Raw genomic sequence first — 23178 nt, 5'->3', positions numbered from 1 at the left:
GGCAGAAGACCAACGGGGATGAAGGCTCATCCACGACATTTTGACTATTCGTATCATGCTAAGCTTTTCTCAAAAATATTTTTTCTCATTAGAGAAAGAAAAGCTAGAAAGCATCCCTCCTAAATCTCAGGACTTCGAGACGCAGTACACATCCGCCCCGCCCACTGGGACGCGCGCTGGAAGGCCCCGCCCCCGCGCCCCGCCGGACCCCGCCAGCCTCCCCTACAATGCAGACGGGACGGTTTTGTCGCCCCAGTAACATCCAGGACCAGCCGAGTTGAGGGCTGGCAGGAGAGAGGTGTTGTGTTTACTCGAGAACGTGTTCTTGCCAACGGTCTTGTTTCTCTCAGCCCTGGTCTGACTTTCAGTCCCCGCGCCCGTGAACGGGCCAGTTGTTGGCTGATCACTGTGGTTCTCGGCCTCGACTGTCACGCCACCCGCGGCCGGCGGAGGCCTCTTCTGTTCCCTGTTCACTGGGTGGGCCGTCCAGTCTCACTGTCCCCCAGATGGAACCCATTCTCTGGGCAAGTGGCTGGTTCACATTCCCTTTACCGACGGGCTGCTGGTCTGTGTGTCTCGTTCACTCATCCCCCGAGCGGCGGCTTCTGTTTCACAACAGGCCCTCCCCTCCCACGTCCCCGTCTCTGATCCTGGAAGAGCATCCCGTGGTCATTCCTCAGCTGGACTTTCCGAAAGCCCTGCATTCCTGGTTTATGTGTCATTTGTTTGCTCCCGACCTTCCTACCAGCCGAAGAACAGACTCCGAGAACAGACCGCCTGGGCTCAGGTACGAGTCCTGCACTTCCTCCCCAGTGATGCGGGAAGGGCAGTGACGACGGTGACGGCTCATGCTGTGTGCCCGGCACACGATAAACACTCATCTAAGTCGGTCGGTGTACTGTGAGAACAGGGTGGGCTCTGTGTGTTTCCTGAGTGTGCTGAGCCCGCAGTCTGGGGACTGGTGTCCCCCACCAGTGAAGAGGGATGGCGGCCCTCCCAGACCTGGCTACCAGGGAGGTCACCCTTCCCCTCTCAGAACTCTGACCGAAATCCCAGGTACCTTGCTCACCTTGCCCAACAGTGGGGATGGGATGACTATCTAGAACATCTCCTTAGCAGGCAAAACAGATGAGCTGAGTTCTCTGAAAGATACTAATTGCTTCTCCTAAGTTCTACTGTTGACAACTGTTGCAGAAATGTTGCGTCAAGGTTTGGCTTTGGCCCGAGGTACCTTTTTAGTTTTTTCCCCATCACCCCTACCTCCATGCTGGACTCCGCCCCCCCAGCCCTGCCCTGCCCCGGCTGCACCCAAAACACTGTATCCATCCCAGTCCCCCCCCCACTGCACCCGAAACACTGTATCCATCCCAGTCCCCCCCCCACTGCATCCAAAACACTGTATCCATCCCAGCCCCCTCCACTGCACCCAAAACACTGTATCCATCCCAGCCCCCCCCACTGCACCCAAAACACTGTATCCATCCCAGCCCCCCCCCACTGCACCTGAAACACTGTATCCATTCCTGCCACAGTGCTGCTCTCCTGCCCCTCTAGAAAACAGCTGGTATACTGAGGGTCAGGGACAAACACAGATCTGCAACTAAATAAAAGATAAACATTAAAGCAAAAAAAAAAAAACACTTTTTGGAGAATTAGGGACGTTGCGAGCCACATGGGACAGACAGGTATTTGGAGGAGAAACAGGAGCGTACTCGGCACCTCCAAAATTACGAGGTGAAGGCAGCCACCTACTAAGCAAAACCAAGAGACCCAGTTCTGTGTAACATTTTCTGCCCGGGCGAGCACAAGCAAAACCTGTGTGGTGACAGGCTGGACTGGGGTCCCCAAATGGTGTATGTTGAAGCCCCGACTCCCCGACTCCCAGTACCGTAGGTATTTGGAGGTGTGGCCTTGGGAGGCAGTTATTTGATGGGACCAATGCCTTTCTAAGAACTCACATCAAGCTCCTCGCTGTCTCATGTGGACGCAGCGAGGAGGCGGCTGTCGCACGCCAGGCAGCCAGCCCGCACCTTGGCCCGGGACGCCCCCGGCCACCAGAACTCTGAGAAATGAATGTCTGCTGTTCGGGCCACTGGGTCTGTGGTATTACTGTGTTACAGCGGCCGGAGCAGACGAACACACGTGCCTCATTCAGGGAATTTACTAATGGAGCTACTTTTACTGATGTGTCCACCCAAAGAAGTCCCTGAGACCCCGTCTGAAAGCAGGGATCGTGAAAGGGGTTGAGAGGAGAACGGGCAGGAGGCAGCTCGCATGGGGGGCCGAGAAGTGAAAAGATGGCCAGCTTTGGCCATTCAAAGACAGGCCACTCGGGGAGGGTCTGGCCCTGGGCTGGGGGCCCAGGCAGGAAACCGGGGCAGGTGAGTACGGCCCACAGGCAGGGCCGGCTGCGGGGGGTCTTGTCACCAGGGCTGCAAGGGGTTCCCAGGCCAGAGGCCGGCCACCCGGAACCCCCAGTGCTGCAGACACGCACCACCAAGTTGACCATTTCTCCCTTTAGACAGACTTCGGCTGAATCTAATCTCAGGTTTTAATGAGTCCTCACACCGCCTGGTGAGGTGGGCTAATATGATTATTCATGTCCCACTGACAGGGAAAATGAGACCAAGGGCTGTGCCCAGGGACACGTGGGGGAATGAGCGACGGAGGGGAAAATTGAACGGAAGCACTTGAAACTTCCAAACCCGCCCATGAGGGAGAAGAGGCTGGGGAGTGGGTTTCACCTCTGCCGGGTCAGGGCCTTTCACAGCTGGGCAACGCACGTTCAATTTACTACTCGGTGTCTCCAGGGAACACACACATTAAAAAGTAAAATGCTAACTCTATCTCTGAACACCAATATGTCCTATTCGATGCATAAGAAATTTACCAAATAGCAGGCCAGGAGCAGGCAAAGAAGAGAATAAAACGAGCCTCACTTAGCCAGGTGTGAATATTAACGAACTATTTGTGACATGTTTACTATCAAACTAGATGGGGGGGGGTGCAGTGTGGACACGAAGCATCCAACATGCCTCCTGGCCTCTAGAAGCTGGCCTCACCGGACCCTCAGAGTAGGCACACCAACGCGGACAGCGCACGCTTCCCACTGCAGACAGGACGAGTCCCGCCCCTCGGCCCCCATGGCAGGCTTTTTGGCGTCACGAGTTGGCAGATTGCTGGCCGAGTGTGTCTCCAGCCCCCTGAGACATTACTGTGAGAGGGGGCCCCAGAGTGCCGCCCCCCCCAACCCAGTGAACTTCCTTTCCAACTCCTCTCCCACCTTCACGCCCAACACCCACACGGCCCCCCTTCCGCCACGGGGACAGTCTCATCCTCAGCCCCTTCTCCCCCTTCCCTTTCCGCTCCGTCAGGGGATGCGGCTGTCGCTTAGTTCAGCTGACAGATGCCGAGGTGCTGGCTGTGAAGGTGCAGACGTGCCACCGTGCTTTTCTCCCTGGACTGTCTCGGCACCGCGTCTCTGTGACCCTGGCATTCGCGCTCGCCGGCCACCTCTGCGTGGCCCTGACCCACTAGCCGTGGCGTGAGGCCACGTGACCACGCCCTGGTAAACAGGAAGGAAAGCAGAAATGACGTGCTGTTTCTGGTCCACGGACTCGAGAGTTACTGGCCTCTGTCTCTGTCTGGTCTCTGCCTCTTTGGGGCGGCCATTCCACGCCCTGAAGGGACTGAGGAATAAGGATGAGATGGACGGGGGCCCTGGATGGGTGAGTGAGAAATACATCCTCCCTCCTGTTAAATCACAGAGACTTCAGGGCCGACTGGTGCCCACAGCCCATCCTGATGCCTCCGTGGGATCGATGCTGGCCACAGAGGAAAGTCCGAACGTGGTCTGGCACCCAAGAGCCCGAGTGATCCACCTCCTCGCCCAGGTCTTTAACCTCCAAATCATTCCACACTGTTCTCACTCCCCGAGACCGGTTTCACGGAGCAGACCGGTTTCACCGGTGCTGTCTTCTGTGACACGCCACTGGGTTATGGGGCTGTCTGCTCTGCAGCATTGTCGTAGCAACGCTTGAAGGATACAGAAATTGCTGTCAGAAGTGGGGGGCTGCCCTGATGACGCCCCAAAACACTGTTACCGGAACGGTGTGTCAGGGGCCAAAGGAACTGTTTCAGGGAGCTGTACAATCAAATAGCTCTTCAAGGAGTGACACATCATCTGATTAACGTTTCCTGCAGTTGTGGGGGGAGTTACAACCTTCACCGAGACAACTTGCAGGTCAGATGATTCACTCAACAACCTATCGGCTTTGGGTCAAGAGCGTCAGAGAAGCACTTACTGGGGTCAGCTAGTGGTTACCGCCTTCATGTGATAAAGGACCGCAACGCAATGAGCTCAGCGAGGACTTGCCGCTTTGCCAGCAGAAGTGACAGGGACCTCAGAGCACTGACCCCAGGACTTGCTGCACTGAAGCACAGGATGTTTCTCGTCTGCAACCAGCCCCAGAGGAAACCGAGGGGTGTCCTGGGCTCGAAAAACCATCTAAGACCGCAGTTCAGACTTCCTCTCAGGCGAAGACCACACCAAGGGGTGGGCTTCTTAGGACTTTTCACTGAACACAGTGACTCACAGAAAAGAGACTAAGGACTTCATCCCAGAGAAGCCCCATAGACTCGGAAAACCTATCATTAAACCTATAGAAAGAGTCCTGGCTGGTGTAGCTCAGTGGATTGAGCTCAGGCCTGCGAACCACAGGATCACCGTTCGATTCCCAGTCAGGGCACATGCCTGGGTTGCAGGCCAGTTCCCGGCAGGGGACACACGAGAGGCAACCATACGTTGATGTTTCTCTCCCTCTCTCCTTCCCTTCCCCTCTAAAGATAAATAAATAATAATAAAAAAAAGTTCTTTAATAAATAAATAAATAAATAAAATAAAATAAAATAAAATAAACCTACAGAAAGAAACAGATCTTGAAAAGCCTTGTGAGGACGGTGCAGTTGGAATGTGGATTTGACTGACATTAAATAAACACCAAACCTGTCAAGTGCGGGGGAGCTGAACGGCGGAAAGCACCGTCAGCTCAGGTCAATACAGGCCCCGAGAGAGCTCTGGTCCCCTACGTTCCACCAGGAAAAAGCAGGCTGAGAAAGCCACGCAGCTCGCAATGCAGCGGTACCCCCAATGTCCTGTTTTTGTGACGCAAGAGAATAATGGGGGAAAAAGAACTTCTAGGAGAGCAGAACCAAGGGCCACGAAGAACAACGGACTTAGGACTATACCCAGGGATGGATCGAAAGCTGTTGGATGAGGGGCACTCCCCAGTCTCGGGGCAGGGGTGCGAGAAACGCCTCGGAAGGGTTTCGGAGTTGGTGGTTGGGAACCTCTCGCTATTCTCCTCCAAAGGGGGTGTTCACTGTGGTTGTCTTGTCCTGTTCCACGCTGTCCACTGGGTACTGGAAAGGCAGAGAACCTGGCATTTTAGCACACTGGGCTCCAGATTAAGAAATGCAGCCTTGCAACTGATGTAAATCACAATGCTCTACATTTCGAGCCCGATGTTCCAACTGGATAAGACTCTCGGAGTGGCCCGGAGTGAGGTGGAGTGATTCTGAACACAATGAATGTTTGTGACCGGCAGATGCTACTTATCATACATTCACGGTTCCTTTCACGCTCCCTTCCTTCGCTGTGATCTCACCGACAGCAGGGCACCGGCCCCCTTCCTGCCGACCTTGGACCTGGCTGTACACTTTGCCTTAACCGATGGACTGTGTGTGTGGCACATGCCGCGTGAGCCCGCAGGTTGGGAATGTCCTGGCGTGCTGTGGCAGACACCGGGCGCGTACCGGAATCCAGCCCAGAACCCACAGCAGAACCACTTCAGTCACCCCGCAGAGACGGACGTGAGGAATACGCTTTGTTATTAAAAGGTAACACTGTCTGGGGATTGTCGGGGCAGCGTTATTACAGAAAAATGCAAGGACAACATTACGCCACTTCCTTCCACACCTTTGCCTTTCCACGGGCTGTTCTATCTCCTTCTAAACCCACTGCAGAGAGTGACGCCTGCGTAAGGGCCTCTCCATGTGACAGAGGCGTGTTACCTGCTAAATTCTCCGTGCTCCCACCTCTGCCACAGACCCTGTGCTGGGAACTGATGTTTTGTAATCTCCCCACACAGGAGCATCCAGAAAACGATACTTTAAGTGAAGAAATGAATAGACGGACCTGAAGTAGTGACACCGCTCGGAACCCACGGTGTCAGCTGGAAAAGGAAGCTCTGAGACTCGTACACACCCCGGCCACCAGGGGGAGCAACAAGCCTTCAGACTGAGAGATGGGGTGAGGCTCAGGCCCAAAAAAAGCTGGATGGGTTTGTTTTTTCATGTGTTGGAATCCGGAGCCCTCGATTCTGCAGCAAAGCTTGGAGAGGCGGGAAGATACCTCCCATGCATGAAGTGCTGTGCATTCCTGGGCTAGAACATATTTTCTTTGGGGGTTACTGTGGTTTCTTTTTCTCTTTTCTTCAGCTTTGGAAGCATCTCATGCTTGCACTAACAATAACAACAACAAAACTCGGAGGCTGGCCCGGCATGAATCAGGAGGGAATGTGTGCATGCGGCGGGTGCAGGGGCGGGGGGGGGGGTGGGGGGAGGAGGGAGGGAAGAAGAAAAGAAAAACAACGTTGCCAGGAGCTTCGCAGAAAAAAAATGCCACACACCCCACAGGGCTGGCACAGGGCGGGGGTGGGGTGGGCAGCAACATCTGTTCTCAACGAGGATCCCCCGGGTGTGCGGGTGCGTGTGCGTGTGCGTGTGGAGGGAAACACCCGGGCGCTGTGCTTCGGGAAGCCTGCTCGGGGCTCCAGCCGCCCTGGCCTGAAGCGCGGCCCCCTCGGCGGCCCCTCGCCGTGGGTTAGGTCTGCAGCCAAGTTCGTCTGCAGAGGTACGCTGCAGGCTAGGACGGCTGTGGAAAACAAGCCCGGGAAAAGCCACAAGCGCCTCCTGACCCATTTGAATCTTTCTCCTGCCAAGTTCTCATTACTGATCGTGCATAGGAGGAAAACAACGTATAAGACTGAACCGGCCCTGGAGTCCCTCCCGGGAAACAAAGGGCTCCCCGAGGGCTCCCGGGCTGGGGCGCTGCGGTGCATCAGAGGCGGTGCGGCTCTTTCCAAAAGGGGTGCGAGGTCTTAAGTTTCGCTGCTGTTGTTTGTCTGTTTTGCTGTATTTGTTTTTCCCCCAGTTTAAGCATTCGAAGGCCCATTTTCTCTCTTATTCTTGTTACTCTGGTCAATGAAATAGAGGACAAAGAAGGCGGAGGGTCTGTGTCCTCTGTGGACGGTGGGCACCTACCCAAGGGGGAGCCTGGGAAGCAAGGCCACCCCAAGGGCGGGGCTGGGGCTGGGACCCTGCCAGCAAACCTCCAATTTGGGCTGGGTTTGCCCCTCAGGCCGGGATCGGAGGCCCAGGTGGGTGCCCGCACTTTGGAAAGGCGGCGGCGCAGGCCAAGGCCCAGGGGGACGGAGGCCGAGTGCCATGGAGATAAGTAGAGGTCCGTACCCCCCACGGGGACACTGGTGGGAGCGTGCAAGACGTGTTACCTGCCTCAGCCTGGCCTCGCCTCAGCTTCTCACAGGGCTGAGAACAACGACAATAATCCCGTACGTGCGGGTGGCGATGTGGTGTCTCCGAATGCTTTCCCAGACATTATCGCGTTTGAGAGCAAAAGAACATTCTAAACCAACCAGGGGAGCTGCCTGCCCATGGGTCGTGTGACCAGAGAGCTATACGGAGCCAGCTTTCTCTCCTTCGTGGGTCGATAGCTTTCGAGGGGCTGAGGGACCCGGGGCCCGGTCTCGGCCTGGCCCAAGTGCCAGTCCAGGGCTGGGCCAACTGTGGACCCCACAGTGACGACGACGATGACAAAAGAGCCTCAGTAGAAAAGACGCCCAACGGAGCCATAAAACTCAGGGCCTCCTGGTAATCTGCTTCCTAATTCTGTCACCCTTCACCTGTCCTCTCCGCAGCCTGTGGCTGCCCCGCCCTTCCCACCTGACTCGGGCACTCACGAGTGCCCCCTGAGCCTTCCCCCGTGACAGTCACTGCACCGTCCTGAGGACTGGGGATGTAACAGGGAATAAAAGTCCCTGCATTGTTTCCCACCCACGTGATTGCCCATCTCACTCCCTGCACTGAGCTGAGGGGGTGGAGAGGCCGGCCTGGCTCGTCATCCAAATAAACCATACAGGTGCTGACTGCTTTAACTGGGAGTGTGCTTTACTCTTGTAGATTAACTTTAAGTTGAAGCAATAACTGTAAACTCAACTTTAAGTTTAAACAATACACCTAATAATAGCAGAGCTGAGATTTAAACTCATTAGTCAGGAGTTGAAATGTACGCCCTTTTTTACACATGCTGTCTGCTGCGATTTGTTAAATCCCCGAAATCAATCTGGAAGTGTTACCCACTCCTCTGGCAGGACTTCACTGCTGGGTAAGGCAGAAAATAGACATAAAAAAATCCAATGTAAGAGACTCCATGGAACACCTTGCTAGCACTCAGTCATTATCACAAACAAGTATTTAACAAAATAATTTCACTTACAGGAATGATCTATTTTAGCAAGGTGAACTGGCAACAGTTCGAAATCTATGACCTTTCTAAAGGAGCCTGTCTGTACGATTATTTAATTAAGGCTCTATACAAACGACCATGATGGCAAACGGCAGGCTGATGCATGTTCTAGAGAATTTGAGAGCAATCTCGGTGAATGGGCTAAAGTCACGCTTAGGCTGCATTTAGGACACATTTCAGCAGCAGTCAGAAATACTAGTGCAGCGAAATCCCTATGAACAGAAAACAGGGGTATTTACAGGGATGTCCTGATTGTATTTGCTCACTGCTAATTCTTACAACCTCCGCATAATGACTGCGAAGCATCTGGAAGGTCAGGCAGGTGGCAGAAAAGACGGCTGCACTTCTGTGCTGTCCATGTTGCAGACACGTGAATATTTAAATCGTCTGCCAGCTTGGACTAGGCGTAAACAACCGAAACAACAGAACAATCAGGAGAAGCACAGAGTACACCAGGAAAAGGGCGTGCTGGGAGAAGAAAAGGGGACAACCCGAGTCGTAAAGAGAATTAAACAGAGTGAGAAGGCAGCCCACCCAGGAGGCCCCGAAGACAGAAAAGCAAAATGCAGCCCCTTAGAAAGGAAGCCCCCTCCGCCCCCCCAGGAAGCCACAGCGTGTTCCCCCAGGAGCTTCAGACAAGCGCATATTCTCGGGGATGTTGTTAATCTAGATGAGGTTTTACAATTTGCACGGTGGTGCTTTTAATGTTTTATTAAAAAGAAAAAAAAGGCAGGGAAAGAAAACAATGGTTTTTGCTTTCAAAGTGAAAACCCAGCCCTCATTAGCATTCAGAGTTGGGCTCCCAGAGTCCAGCGGAGGAACTGAAGTCGAGCCATGCACCAAGTGGGACCCTGGACAAGCCCAGAGGCGAGCCCACACTTCAGTCGGGTGCAGCCTGCACAGAGCTGGCGGCCGAGTTCACAAACAAACCTCCAGGGGATTGGAATTTGGCAGCCTGTGGGCCTGGAAGACGGCTCCAACTTAAGCTAATTTTCAGTTTTTCTCTGGGTTTTAACACGTCCAACACATATTCAGACTCAGACTCACAAGAACCAACACCACCCCGACCAGAGGTGGAACAGCTGTGTGGGCGCCAGGCCATTGTTCTTTCCACAGCAATGAACCCCTTTTTAAACAACCCCTTTCACCCACAAATCCTAAGGAACTTGGCAAGACAGGAACAGAGAAGCCTGCCCATCTGACCAGCCCCGGGAGGGGCAGGGGAGGCCTGACTGTTATTCCCCACTTGTAAAGAGCTTAAATATGGCAAAAGGAAGTTCAGTTGCTGCTACTTATCTAAATGACAAGACATAAATGAAAAGGAAAGAAGAGCTGTTGGATGACTTTACGGTCGCACGGTGCCCAAGTGACCAAGCTGAAGTAGAATGCTGGGCTTCCTGCACATAGGTGTCGTTATAAAGATGGTTTTCCTCTTGTTAATAAGGAATTTATAAAGACATACTCAGGTGAGTGTTTTTTCAAAGATGAGTTGCACTCTGAAATTCAAGTCTGGGACATTTACGAGAAGTAACCTGTGCCTGGTGCTGGAGAGGCGTTGCTAAAGCAGAGGGGGAGAGAGAAATCTTAGATAAAAATGAGAAGACCAGGAAGAGTGGCCGAACTGGTTTCACTCTGCAGCTGAGGGCGAGAGGCAGGAGAAAGGTGTGCAATCAGAGCAGGGACCTTTCTGTCCTTGTCCCACACCGCGGCCACTGTTGAGAGCGATCTCCCTCCGACTCTCAGCCAGCAGGTCTCAGACCGGAGGGGCCACCCGAACCACCTGGAGGACTCTGGAACACTGGTGGCTGGACCCCGGGCCCAGAGTTCTGACCCCAACATCCAGGGTGCAGCCTGAGAGTGTGAATTCCTGGCAAGTTCGGGGACCACAGCAGCCCCCGGGAACCTGGTTCTCCGCAATGACCGGGCCGAAGTCTCAGGTCTCTGCAAGACCCTCGGGCTGACTCACCGTGGCCCTCGAGTGTCTCACCACCTGCCCGCAGGAGGCCCGAGCCTGGTTTGGCCGCCCCAGGGTCCCCCAGACCCCATCTCACTTCACCTTTACAGTAAAGGCCCCTCAAACATAGGGTTGTGCTGACATTTCGGCCTCTTGTGATGGAGATGCACACGGTCAGATACAATGGGCTGCAACTCTTTCTCTACCTACCGACCTACTTACAAATCTCACGTCTCGTTATAAAAAAACAAGCAGACGAACTCCTAACGGGATGAAGCCCTTCCCCAAAAAGGGCCCCGCCTCAGGCACAGGCCAGTTACCCCTGCTGCTCGGGCACCGCCTCCTCCCGCCCTCGCCCTGCTCCCCCTCTCACATCTGCACGCAGGCATCCCCCGCCCCAGAATCACACGCATCTGTCTGCTGGAGTGACGGGGCTTGTCAGTCTGACGCCAGCTCCTCTCTCCCTTGTCTTGGTTCAAACTCTGGGCAAGAAGAGGAGGTGCAATAAAAACCCAACTTTCACGCCATCATCTCCACCTCATCAGCTACAGACTGGCCCCCGCGTCCCGTCGAGACCCGGCCGTAAACCCAGGCAATGCCTGGGAGTGTTGAGAGGCGCTGTCCCGGGCACAGCTCACGGGGCTACCATCTGGAATACAAATAACACAGGGAGAGGTCCCAGGCAACACAGGAGAAAGAATCCAAGGAATGGTGGGAGCAGATGGAATGAATCAGCGGTGGAAGCGTTGTTGTTATCGACTAGGAAAGCCACGAAGACACCAGAACTGCCCACCGCTAAGTAAATGCAGCCGGTCTGCCTAGCTGAGCTTGTCCCCAGGCCCCTCACCTGCTCTTGCCACTCACAGTTCCTTCCAGTACAAACTGTTTGTCATTAAGTAACTCGTAGGGGAATTACACATAAAAATCTCTCCGTTGGTTGCTTAAAGGAAACACAGATATGTTTACAGTTAGGCCTGTGGCACACTGGATTTACAGGGAGGAGAACACCAAACCACCTTCTGTGTCTGAGATGGCAGAAAATCTCCATCCGTGACACGGAGCTAGCAATACATGCTCCTTTAAAGTGCTTCCAAGACTAAACCACCCTTTAAATACTTCCCCTTATCACCTCGTACACAGTCGAACACTTCCGGACGCGCTCACACAAGACCGGCTTTAAGTCCTAGTTTGCTCAGCTTCAGCCCTTTGTTTTCTTTCTGCTCTTAATGGGGGTTGGTGGCCGTTCGCTCCTCTCCAGGTGAACGACTCCCCACAGGAAACTATGTGCCCCTTCATCTCTAGCCTTCTCTTCTCGGGCTTGAAAAGTCCAATTCTTCTCATTTTCCCCCAAAGGTATTATCGCCAAGTTTTTTATATCACTTCCGCTGCCCTCCCATGCTCTGCATTTTCGAAGGGCTATGGACACCAGATCTACCGAGAGAACAGAGTCAGACCAAGGCCAAGTCCATGCCCCACTCACACGCACTGCGCCTTGTTGCTTTAAGAACAGAGTCGTGTTGCTCTTTACTCAGGACCAGCCACAATTTGAAAAATGTTAACTATGACTTAAAAACCAGCTAGCCTTTTCTGGCTTGTAAGAATTTTGGTTTTATCACTGTCTGCCAGACGTTTTTTTATCTCTGTCCTTGACCTTTCTGGCCTTTCTTCTATTTCAGGTGTTTTCTTCATTTATTAAAGGCCTATTGGAAGATGGGTCCTTTTCCCCCCACAAGATGCAGGCTTTACAATGATCTGAGTGTAGAAACTCACCCCTGCTCAGTGTTTCTCAAAGTGCAGTTGAGAACCGTCTGTGCTGAAGAACCTGGGGCATCTGTTAAGAAGGTGAATTCTTGGACATCACACCAGACTTGATATGTGAGACTTGGGAGGGAGGGGTGGAATCTAAGAATCTGCATTCTTAAAATAAGCACCCCAGCTAGTTCTGAAACACACTTTAGAAAACACACACTGGCAGCGAGTCTATTGCCGGTGTGAAATGACTGAAGGCCAAGTGTGGCCAGGACCAGTCTTCGCTGCTCAGCTGGACAGTCGCCCCAGTTCAGCACAATCTACAGGCATGACCAGCTGGTGGCCAGCTCCTTAGCTGTCTCCTTAAATTCGGAGGATGTCATGTGGACTAAAAGGGCACCCCCGCTTGAGTCATGAGATTTCTCCTCCGTCTCTCTGGCGTGACATTGGTGAAGGAAACACGCTCCTTATAAACACCGGACTAGGACTCGGAACTCTTTCTAGTAGAAAAACCATCCCAGCTGGCAGGCAGCCTTTATTGCCTGGCCCCCTTTTCTTTTGAAACAACATACACTACAATTGCCTTCCTTCCGGTCTCGCGCAAACTCCCACTTCCGGGAGGGGCATCAGGATGATGGAGCGGGGGTCCCAAAGGGTCTTACTAAGCAATCTTTTATCGAATCTTCCTCCACATCAGCTCAGTCTCTCACTATCTCAATGTATGTGCATAGCGGTACGCATTGCTTGTCTTTTAGGACAGTGGAAAAAGCATTACTTTTGCTTTGCATAACAGGAGTCACTCAGAACTAGTGACAAACAGAATTTTGTTAATGTTTATCATGCACACGGTGTTTACGGAACATTCGCATAGGAGATACTTGCATGGCTTTTACCAGGCTCTGACTCTTAAGAGTTTCTCTTGCCAGGACAGAAGCCGTGACACCCAAAGCAGGGCTGGTCTGCAGCTGCTGCCATGTCAGGACAGTGCCAACCGACTTCCCAAACACGCCCCACGGGTGAATCCAGGGCCAACCAAAAAGGCCCAAATCCAGGCAGGGGCCCCAAAGAGGGCGACACGCAGGTGTGTACCATCAAGGCCGAAGTCTACGAGGAAGGCAAACCCCCCCCAGAAATGAGAGCAGGTTTGCTGTTCCTCCTGGAAAAATTAGCACGACCCACACTGCACTGGGGCGTGACCTCTCCACAGGTCCCAAACCGCAACCCACATGTCTGTGACGTCACCGCTTCCTGAAGCTGGTACGTGACAGGTTTAAAAGACACATTTGGAGGAGTCGGCGACCTGCCCAGGAAAACGGGAAGGAGGGAACGGCTCCGAGGTTCACGGCCGACTCCGGCCCCGGACGCCTTTCTGCCGGCCACTGCGGGCCGCCCTCGCTGCAGCGGTCGCTCTCCGTTCTCTGCTTCTCCTGTGCCTCCCCTGCCTCTACTTCCCGACCTGACTTTTCACACGACTTCCCAGAAGACTGCTCCAATCCTTCCCAGTTTCAGTCAAAGTTCTACCTTCAATTCTCTGTCCCTGCCTATGAGGCCCAGACGCAGGTCTCACTGAAGAATTGGGCCTGAGTTTTTCGAAGGGGTAAAAAAGTAAACAAAACACACCCCACCCCTTGGGAGTTCGCAGGATGGAACCTGCAAGCCGTCCTTCCCGTTCCAAGGATGGACCTAACAGATAATGCGGAAATAACGTGACAAGTGATGTTAACAGACATTTACAAGGGTACGTATGAGAGCCTGTAGGAGAAATGTCAGGTAATGCTCAGAGAGCCTTCTGCCCCCGAAAAAAATCTTAAGATGATTTCTAACTTTTACTGGGGGCCTTGAGAACACTAATTAACCACAGCTTCCGGCAGTATAAACAATGAACGGTCATAAAGATACAAACTGGACATCAGCAGACTCTTTCTTGAATCTTTAGTTTGTTCGATAAGACCGTGTCCCTATGGTTACTTATATTATTCCTTCAGCGAGGTCACTACTGATATGCTATATTATTCAGCAATTTATACGACAGCTTAACATCGGCTGTTTCACTTGCTCTCACAGGCGTTCTGGGAGAAAGCCAGTCAGATACTACACACAGCTACCAAATGTGAAGTCAGAACTTCAACCTAATTCTCCTGACACTCTGCCTCTGTCCTCCACAACTGTCTTTTAGGAAAAAGAGACAGTCCAAGTACCAGCCAGCGAACGGCCGACAAGAGAATCAGGCTCCTGGGAAAAACTTGCAAGAGAAAACCAGAGTCAACATGCAGGTCTCCCCCTCTCCCTCTTTCCATTTCAATCATCCTTCGAGAAGGAAAGGAATCGTTTCTGACCCAAAGGAGGCTGTAAGTGTGTTCTTTATCCTTAGCTGTCTTCCCTAGAGAATAAGACGTTCTCTGTTTAAGTGGGACCTAGCATGGCGGTCTTTGGAAAAACTAATACATGTGACCTGAAAAAGGAAGGAAGGTGGGAAGGAAGGAAGGAAGGAAAAAGGAAGGTGAGAGGGTAAGACGCACATGACCTGAACGTGCCAGTGTATTCATGATGGTATGGATACTCCCTGCAAATCTTACCCCACAAAACGAGAAGTCTCTCTCCCCCATTCCTCGCTCCCTCTTCCTCCCCCTCCCTCTCCCTCTCCACACTGGAAAGAGTGCACTTTATTGAACAAGCATTTGGCAATAAATATTTGTTTTCTACACAGTTACACAGATGTTTGTATACCTGTCTATAATTTCAGTGGGAACAGGTCTGGGAAAAGAAAGAACAATTGGGAAACCACTGAGATAACCCAGGTGAGAAACGTCGGGGTCCCCAACCAGGTTGAGCAGAGCTGCCCGTCCAGTCAGCTGGTGACCAGGGGACGCAGTGACTGGCTGCATGAGCAGCCGGCTCCATGTGCTCTGTGAGTTACGGATCTCCCAGGGAGCCCCCAGGAGCAGCCCATCCCCCTCTCTCCTCCTGTTCTTCTCTTTCCTGTCCTCAGAGTTTGTGCCTGGTCCCGCTACAGCCACACCGGCAGCTGTGCCCTGCTTTCTGCTGCTCTTGCTCCGTTTACAACAAACGCCGCCACGGGACAAGCATCCGCTGTGGACCAGACATGGCAGGACCCTTAAATGCTTTAAATGCATCATCGCGTGAACGAGTCCCTTGTCACAACTCCTTGAAACAGCTTCGCCGCCCCCACCTCCCAACGCGGATGAAGACACGGAGGCTCACACCACTCGGCTGACCTAGGACTTGAATCTCCACTTGCTGGGCTCCCAAGCCTTGCTACCAACCGAGTCGCCATCTCTGCCCATCTGCAACTTACAGAAACCCCGGCAAATACAAGCAGTGTTCGGGTCAAGAAGGCCAGACACGAGAAGAGACGGAAAAATCAGGATTATGGTGGGAACAATTTCGGGTCGCAGACATGTAGTACACGTGCTTGCTGAGACAATGCGGACACACGTGACAATGAGCGGACGGGATCACCTACACGCACCTTTTTAAAGAAAAGAAAGCCTCAGAGCCATTGTCTAGAGAATGAGAGAGGCACAGAGCAGTGGGGACTGAAGGTGAAATCTCTGTGGCCAAGGGACATAGAAAAAGGCACAAAAAGGTGACAGGAAGTGAGCGGGGGGAGTCGCTCTCTTGGCCTCACTGAGAGAAATAAAGGGGAGGCTCCGCTCTCTCACGGGCGGTGTGTCTAAGGGGCACGTCTCAGGACTGGAGTCAGTATTGGAAAGCAAACATAGGAAGCCCTTTTTAGATACCAGGGCACAACCTGTCTACTTTGAGCTCAATTTCTGTGCAAAGCTGCACTTTATACAATCTCCGGTCTCCCTCCTGGCCCCGTTCGGTTTATCTCGCCTCTGGGTCTGTCTTCCCTCCAGCCGCCCTTGACGCTTTCCGGTTCCCCCAACACATTTCGCTGACTTTTTCCAGGAAAGAACCGAGTGCCTGCCCAGCTGCCCCTGGAACACGCCGGCTTCCGCCCCGAGTTCCTCGTCCTTCTCGCCCTCCCCTCTCCGCCTTTCTCCTTCCTTATTTCCTCGCATTGCTCCTCCTAACCCTCCCTTATCCATTATCCTTTCCTTTCCTGTGATCAGTGAGTCTTTTTTCTTTCCTTCTTTCTCCCACTTTGCCAAGTGATGTTTTTCTCCTCCTAGCCTTTTCTAGGAGGCCAGAAGCAGAATTTTGTTCTTTCAAATCTAGACTGACCCAGAGAGTGTCAGGAAATGTTGCAGAAAAAGCAGAACGTGAAGAATGTTGACCAGAACTCTTCCTGGAGGAAGAAAGCTTCATATCAGGGACTCTGTACAGGCTGGGAACCTTCTTGTCTGCTCCCTCAGTGATGGGACTTGTGGTTCTCTGACCCAAGCGATCTTAAGCGTCACCTGGGGCCTTGTCGAAACACAGAGCGCAGGGCCCCACACCCGCAGGCTCTGATTCAGTAGGTCCGAGGCGAGGCCTGACGACATGGCACTTCTAGCAGGCTCCTTGGTGACGCCAACTGTGCTGGTCCGGGGACCACACTCAGAACCAGTGAAGCGAGAGTACCAAGGGCGGCCGAGCGGTCAAGGCTCAGCAGTGTGTGGTGACAGGCTGGCACGGGAGTCGCAAGAGGGGATGGAGTCTCACTCCTTGTCACATCGGCAGAGGGACTCAGGGAAGCCTAGGAAGCTCTGGAATACGAACCCAGAGGATGGGCTGGGGCGCAGTGAGGCGGGGAGGAGAAACAGGGAAGGCTTTCTGTTTAACCTTCTGGGAAACACCGGTCAGCTGCAAGCTCCGTTACCCGCCCTCCCTCCCGTGCTCACGCACTGGAGCAGCAGAGGGGAATCCTCAGGACGCTCCGATCCCTTCCCAGTCCCCCAGTCGTCCATCTCTGTATCTCCCGCTTTCCCTGGCCCCCGCTTCCCGCTGCTCACCCCCGCCCGGCCTGTGAGTCAGCCCTGTCCTCCCCACCCCACTGCCATCTGTTTTTCTACTCATGGCAGAAGACCAGCTGTTCTGTTGGCCCAGGCCACCACGGAGAACACGCCACGCTCGCCCTTCTGCCTGGTGCCCTCTCACGAGGCTGGTTTATGGGTCCCGTTTCCCTTTGTGGGAAATGCCACCTCTCCCCCTTCTATGGCCTCACAGAGATCCCAGTTTCCCGGAATTGCACCAAGAGAAACGGAGACACAGAGGGACAAACGGACTCACCCGTGTGCGGGGTGCATGGGGGCAGGGGGCAGGGGGCTGGAAATCAATGGCCATTGAACGGCTCTCTCCAGCACCCGGCAGTCGCTGGGATGAGCCAGGCATTGCCGCGAAGTGGCTTCCTTACTTACTTCAGGTGAGAGAGATGGACGACAAAACCCAATGTGACGGACACTGGAGTGTCTGTCACTGGCTGTACCCAGGGTGAGAGACTTCGTGGGTCCGCGTGCACAGCGACCCCCTGCTCTCAGGGTCAGGACTCTCGAGTCATCCATCGGGATGAGCCTGCCTCACTCAGGACTCTTCCTTGCAGTAACCCCTGTTCATCTGGCTCAGGAAGCCACGGTGCCCTCCGTGTCCCCGGGAGGGAATGTCCCCATGTGAAGAAGCGGACAGGATTCCTTGAGGTGGTAAAGGTCTCGACTCAGTTACCCAACAGTGGACTGCAGGGGTCGAACAGAGATGCCTAACTGACCCAGGTGGCCGATGTAAATGAGGGGGGCCACCAGGCAAGGGGCCCCAGTGAGAGGGGAGGACCATGCGACCTGAAGAACAGCTGTCCTTTTGGGGCTGTAGCAGCTACTCAGATCCAGCTAACCACTTCTATGGTTGCCAAACAGTCTTGTTTTCCAAGAGAAATATCTTCACACAAAGTGTTTTATATTTATTTTTACTTGGAGTATGTGTGTACGGGTGTGTGAAATGTTTTATATACACATACGGATTTTATGTGAAAAAGTCCCACTTTTTAAATATGAGCAATCAAAACAAAATTGTTTTTAGACACCGCGTTGGCCAACTAAACCTGCCTGTGAGCCGCTTGGTCTGCAAAGCCCCGATCTGACTCGGCGCAAACAGGGCCCGTTAGAGAATGCCGGAGCCACAAATAATCCTGGTGTGCTTTTACCTTACTTCTTCCTAAGTCATTGAAAATGAAACCCTGGAATCTCGCCTAAAGGAAAGCAAAATCAGAAACCCTAGTATCTGTAACTGTGGGACCGTGGAGCTAAAGTGAAGCAGTGAAACAAAAGGCAAGGGAGTGGAGAAAGGAAGCATCTGGAATCAGAAAGCCTCGCGGCCCCGTGAGCGGGACAGAGGAGTCTGGCCCGGGTCTGGGGAAGCGGAGGTGACTTACCTCGCACGACTGGATGCAGTGGACCAGGACGGGGTCGGGGTGCCACTGACGCCGCCCAGTGCACACGATGCTCTGGAGGAGGAGGCGGAAGGGGGAAAACAAAGACACCCAGTCAGCGGGAGAAGGGGCGAATCCTGAGCTCACCCCGCCAGTCCAGCCCTGTGCCCTGAGCAGCAAGACCCGCCTGCGCCCGTGAAAAAGGTCAAGGTTGTCTGGTCTTGCCCATGGAGCTGCTAGCCCTGCCCATGACACCGTGGCACCAACTCGGTGGAGGGGACTTTTCATCCTCTTCTTCCTCCTCCCTCCCTCCCCGAGGCAGCAACATTTCCCAGGTGGTGGTGTCGGTGTGGTTTAGAAAAGAATCCTCAATATTATACTGAGTATCGAGTGGTTCAGGCATCATTCTGGTTTCGTTTGTTCTGACATTTTCAATAACGTCACAAGACACTGCAAGATGGCTGTGTGGGTCAGGAAGCACTGTGGGTTTTTAACGGCTGAGAAATACAGCTTCACAAGAAGAGCCTTGAGCTAGAGAGGGACCTCCGGGAGGTGGGAGCAGAAGGTGCGAGCGCCAACAGGACCTGGAGGCGAGTACGGGCTCTCAGCAGCTCTGTGAGCCCCACCCCTGTCTTCCTCGGAGGAATTAAGAGGGTGTGTGAATGCACTGGACAAAGGAGGTTAGGGTGAAGCTGCCGGGACTCACAACGGCACCAACACAAAGTGGGTGAGTGTGGACACACACTGGTGTCAGCACACGGGTGACTTTCTCGTTCCCAGCGGCCACTTCCAGATGCCCGTCGAAACCGTTGCCTGCCCTTTGTTAAACAATAACTCATTTTCACTGGGCTATTTCCTTTCAATTTTTGTACTTTAAAATTTCCAGAGCTACGCTTCAGGAAAAGAGAAGGTCCCGTAGGAGGTCTCAGAGAGACAGGGAGACCCTCTCCACAGCCTGCCCGCCCATTTGCAGACGGTCACATTCCCATTTCGGTTCGGAGCCATGGGAATTCCGTTCGATAGTAAGAAAAACACCACACAGGGAGACATGAGCCTTACCCACTGTGGCAGGCAGCACCTCTAGGGACTGGACGTTCCACTCTACAGTGCTGACAGGGCCATAATCAGAATGGAGATGTTCGCGTGTATTAACGTGTGGGTATGTGAATGTAGACCGCAGAGTCACCTCCGAGAAGAGGAATCTGCTATGGTCTCCTGGAGTCACACTGGAAACTAAACTAAAACTCCTCCTCTGCAGCTTTCCTCAAGGGAAAGAAATCCCATAAATCCTAACACCTTCTGATGGTCAAACTTCCACACTGTAATAATGTAGAAGTTGCCTTGGCATGAGTTATCCCAGTGTGCAGAAAAGGTTATTAAATCAAGTCAGGATAACCGATACATACGGTAAATGCATAAAGGGTGCTCAGCCTCCTGAAAAAGTGAGCTGTTCCGCACCCAACGCCCGTTAAGCAGACTATTTACACGTACACAATGGCTCTGCTCCCTAGAAACGGTTCGTTTAGGTTTTAAAGCAGGTACCAGTGGAACTCTAGCACCAGATAATGGTGATGGAAAAATACTGTAACTTGTGCCCTTGGAATATGAATCCATGGCAACTGGATTCCGTCCCCAACACTGTACCCGCGATGGCCGCCATCGCCGCCCTCATCAGCCCAGCACTGGGTCTCCACTGCACCAATCCAGTCGCTGCTTTGGAGCGCTCAAGGTCTGCTGTGCGAGGGCCTGGAGGGATGTGAAGGCCCTCCACTTGGCCTTGAAACCTCTCATGATGACCATGGCTAGTACTCTCCAGAACACTCTGAACCTAGTGTGTCAGCTTCTTATTCCCTCCAAACCTTCTCGCCAATCCACCCCTTTTCTAAATGCAAGGATGCTGAGGTTTGTTTTTCAAATGTTTTAGAAATTCTCAAAATACAAGTATATCACAAAAGAAAAACAAGAGGGAGGAAAAGAGTTTATCTTTGTTTTCAATTCTCTCTCTCCAATGCTCTTTTCTCCTATTGTTTCCAATTTATTTTTCACATCTTTCTGTTGTCATGTAACTTCATGTCCTGAGCATGTAACATATGCTCCGAGAATACCACACAAAAGGCAGACGGGGCACACGGCCCCTCCTGTTCTCACTGCCCAGTTGTCTCCCTCCTACTTCTAGTTCTTCTTTGTACCGTTACAGAGACAGTCTATGCGTGTATGCACACATATGTGTAACACCCTTTACTTCCTCCCACAAGCGATAGAGCGCAGTGATTTTCCTCTGCACCCTGGTGCACTGTAGCTGTTTGCCCGTCTAACTTTATTTCACTTCGCCATGCGTCTGGGGTTCTGTGCATTTACGGCAGCTGGGCTGCTGGGTTCTCCGGGCTGCAGAGAATCCTGTTGCTTGGTGTAACCTAATCTGTTTAACCCCACGTACATCAATGGATATTTGGTGCCGACAGACAAAGTCTTTTGTTCTGACAAAGCTTACGCATAAATCATTTCACACATATGCAAATACACCCGCAGAGTAAATTCATGGCAGGGCATGGACAATAGCCACGCCCACTTTTAAATGCTCTAGAATTCAGTCTTGAGACTAACTGAGACGGGCAGCCTTCTGTAATTTCTATAAAAACACAAACACTTCGGGTCCCGGTGTCACAGACCTTCCTAGATTGCAAAATCCTGGAGAACAGGAACTGCCTCCCACGGACATTTTTTTATCTCAGTGACACAGAGGTGAACTATGTTTTATGAGTGACTGTCGACCCCTGGAACTGAGGCTGTGTCTTTAGGGTTTTCCAGCCTCTGAAAGCCACTCATCTCGTGAGTAAACATATACCTATCCCACTCATTGAGCTACTTATTGATCAAAATTGGAGGAAAATGCCAAATGGTTTTCATGACCTACAATTCTCGGCGACACCTGTGCTGGTGAGGTGATGAGGGACGGGCTGGCTCCGGTGAGCGTGTTGCTTTAATCAAATGTGGGGGGGGGAGGGGAATGCACTAGGGCGCTCAGGCTGCGGTGGCTCACTGAACAAGCCGACCACAATCTAAGCCCCAAATTCCTCAAGACCATGAAATGGACACATAAGGACAACCAATCACACACGGCCGATGAGGCTTTAAGTGATAGCCTGTCAATAATTTCCTAACTTTGCTTCTGCCTTTTCTCTGTAATGAAGTCCTTCCCCGGAGGAGTGCTCCTCACTTCCCCGGTTTGGTATTGCCTTAAAACTCTTAAAACTTTAATATGTCTCAGCTTATCTTTTAACAGCTCAGTATGATTTTTTTTAATCTTCTGGAACATTTTTGGCAAATTATACCCGTCTATGCTACCTTGGAATGGCTATTGACAATAACTGAAAGAATAAATTTGTATCCTCTGCCCAACCTTATCCAATGGTAACATTTTCTTGTATCTACTTCCATAGCATAATAAGTCACTAGAGAGTTCCTTAACATCCCCTATATGTGTCCCTCTGGTATCAATCTCCTTCCTCCCTTCCTCCAGGGTAACAACGGTTTTGAATGTTTATTTTTATTTTTTTTCACTTTTATTTTTTTCTGTTTCTTTCTTTTTTTTTATTGATTATGCTGTTACAGTCATTCTATTCCCCCTTTCATTCCCTTCCACCCTACCCCCCCATCCCCACCATTACCCCCCCTTTAGTTTATGACCATGTGTCTCAAGTCCTTTAGATTCTATATTTCCCCTGCTATTCTTGCCCCCCCATCTATTTTCTATCTACTGTCTATGCTACTTATTTTCTTTACCTTCTCCCCCCTTCTCCTCCTCCCACTCCCCTGTTGCTAACCCTCCTTGAGATCTTCATTTCTATGTTTCCGCTCCTGATCTAGCTGTCCTTTTAGTTTGCTTTCGTTTTAGGTGTGGTTGTTAATAACTGTGAGTTTGCTGTCCTTTCACTGTTCATGTTTCTTTAACTTCTTTTTCTTAGGTAAGTCCCTTTAACATTTCATATAATAAGGGCTTGGTGATGATGAACTCCTTGAATTTGATCTTATCTGAGAAGCATCGTATCTGTCCTTCCATTCTAAATGAAAGTTTTGCTGGATAGAGCAATCTTGGTTGTAGATCTTTGGATTTCATGACTCGGAATACCTCTTTCCAGCCCCTTCTTGCCTGTAAGGTCTCTTTTGAGAAATCTGCTGACAGTCTGATGGGGACTCCTTTGTAGGTGACTGTCCCCTTAGCTCTTGCTGCTTCTAGGATTCTCTCCTTCATTTTAATTTTGGCTAATGTAATTATGATATGCCTTGGTGTGTTCCTTCTTGGGTCCAACTTCTTTGGTACTCTCTGAGCTTCCTGGATTTCCTGGAAGTCTATTTCCTCTGCCAGATTGGGGAAATTCTCCTTTATTATTTGTTCAAATAAGTTTTCCACTGGTGGCTGTGCCTTTCCCCCTTCTGGTACCCCTATAATTCGGATGTTGGAGCGTTTAAAGATGTCCTGGAGGTTCCTAAGACTCTCCTCATTTCTTTGAATTCTTGCTTCTTGACTCTTTTCTGTTTGGCCAT

The 23178-nt window shown here is 52.0% G+C and overlaps 1 protein-coding gene across 1 annotated transcript in view; it reads right to left on the bottom strand.

Moving 5' to 3' along the window:
* PAPPA2 (pappalysin 2) overlaps positions 1-23178 on the bottom strand; it is a 186007-nt gene that overhangs the window by 11531 nt on the left and 151298 nt on the right. Inside the window, exon 20 of the mRNA XM_053663686.1 lies at positions 18637-18708. Coding sequence (XP_053519661.1) covers positions 18637-18708 — 72 coding nt within the window. The remainder of the gene's footprint in view (positions 1-18636; positions 18709-23178) is intronic.

This window comes from Artibeus jamaicensis, unplaced genomic scaffold (genome assembly GCF_021234435.1).
Source record: "Artibeus jamaicensis isolate MK-2021 breed Jamaican fruit bat unplaced genomic scaffold, CSHL_Jam_final contig_327, whole genome shotgun sequence".
Lineage (NCBI taxonomy): Eukaryota > Metazoa > Chordata > Mammalia > Chiroptera > Phyllostomidae > Artibeus > Artibeus jamaicensis.
This window is presented reverse-complemented; position numbering and strand designations above follow the sequence as displayed.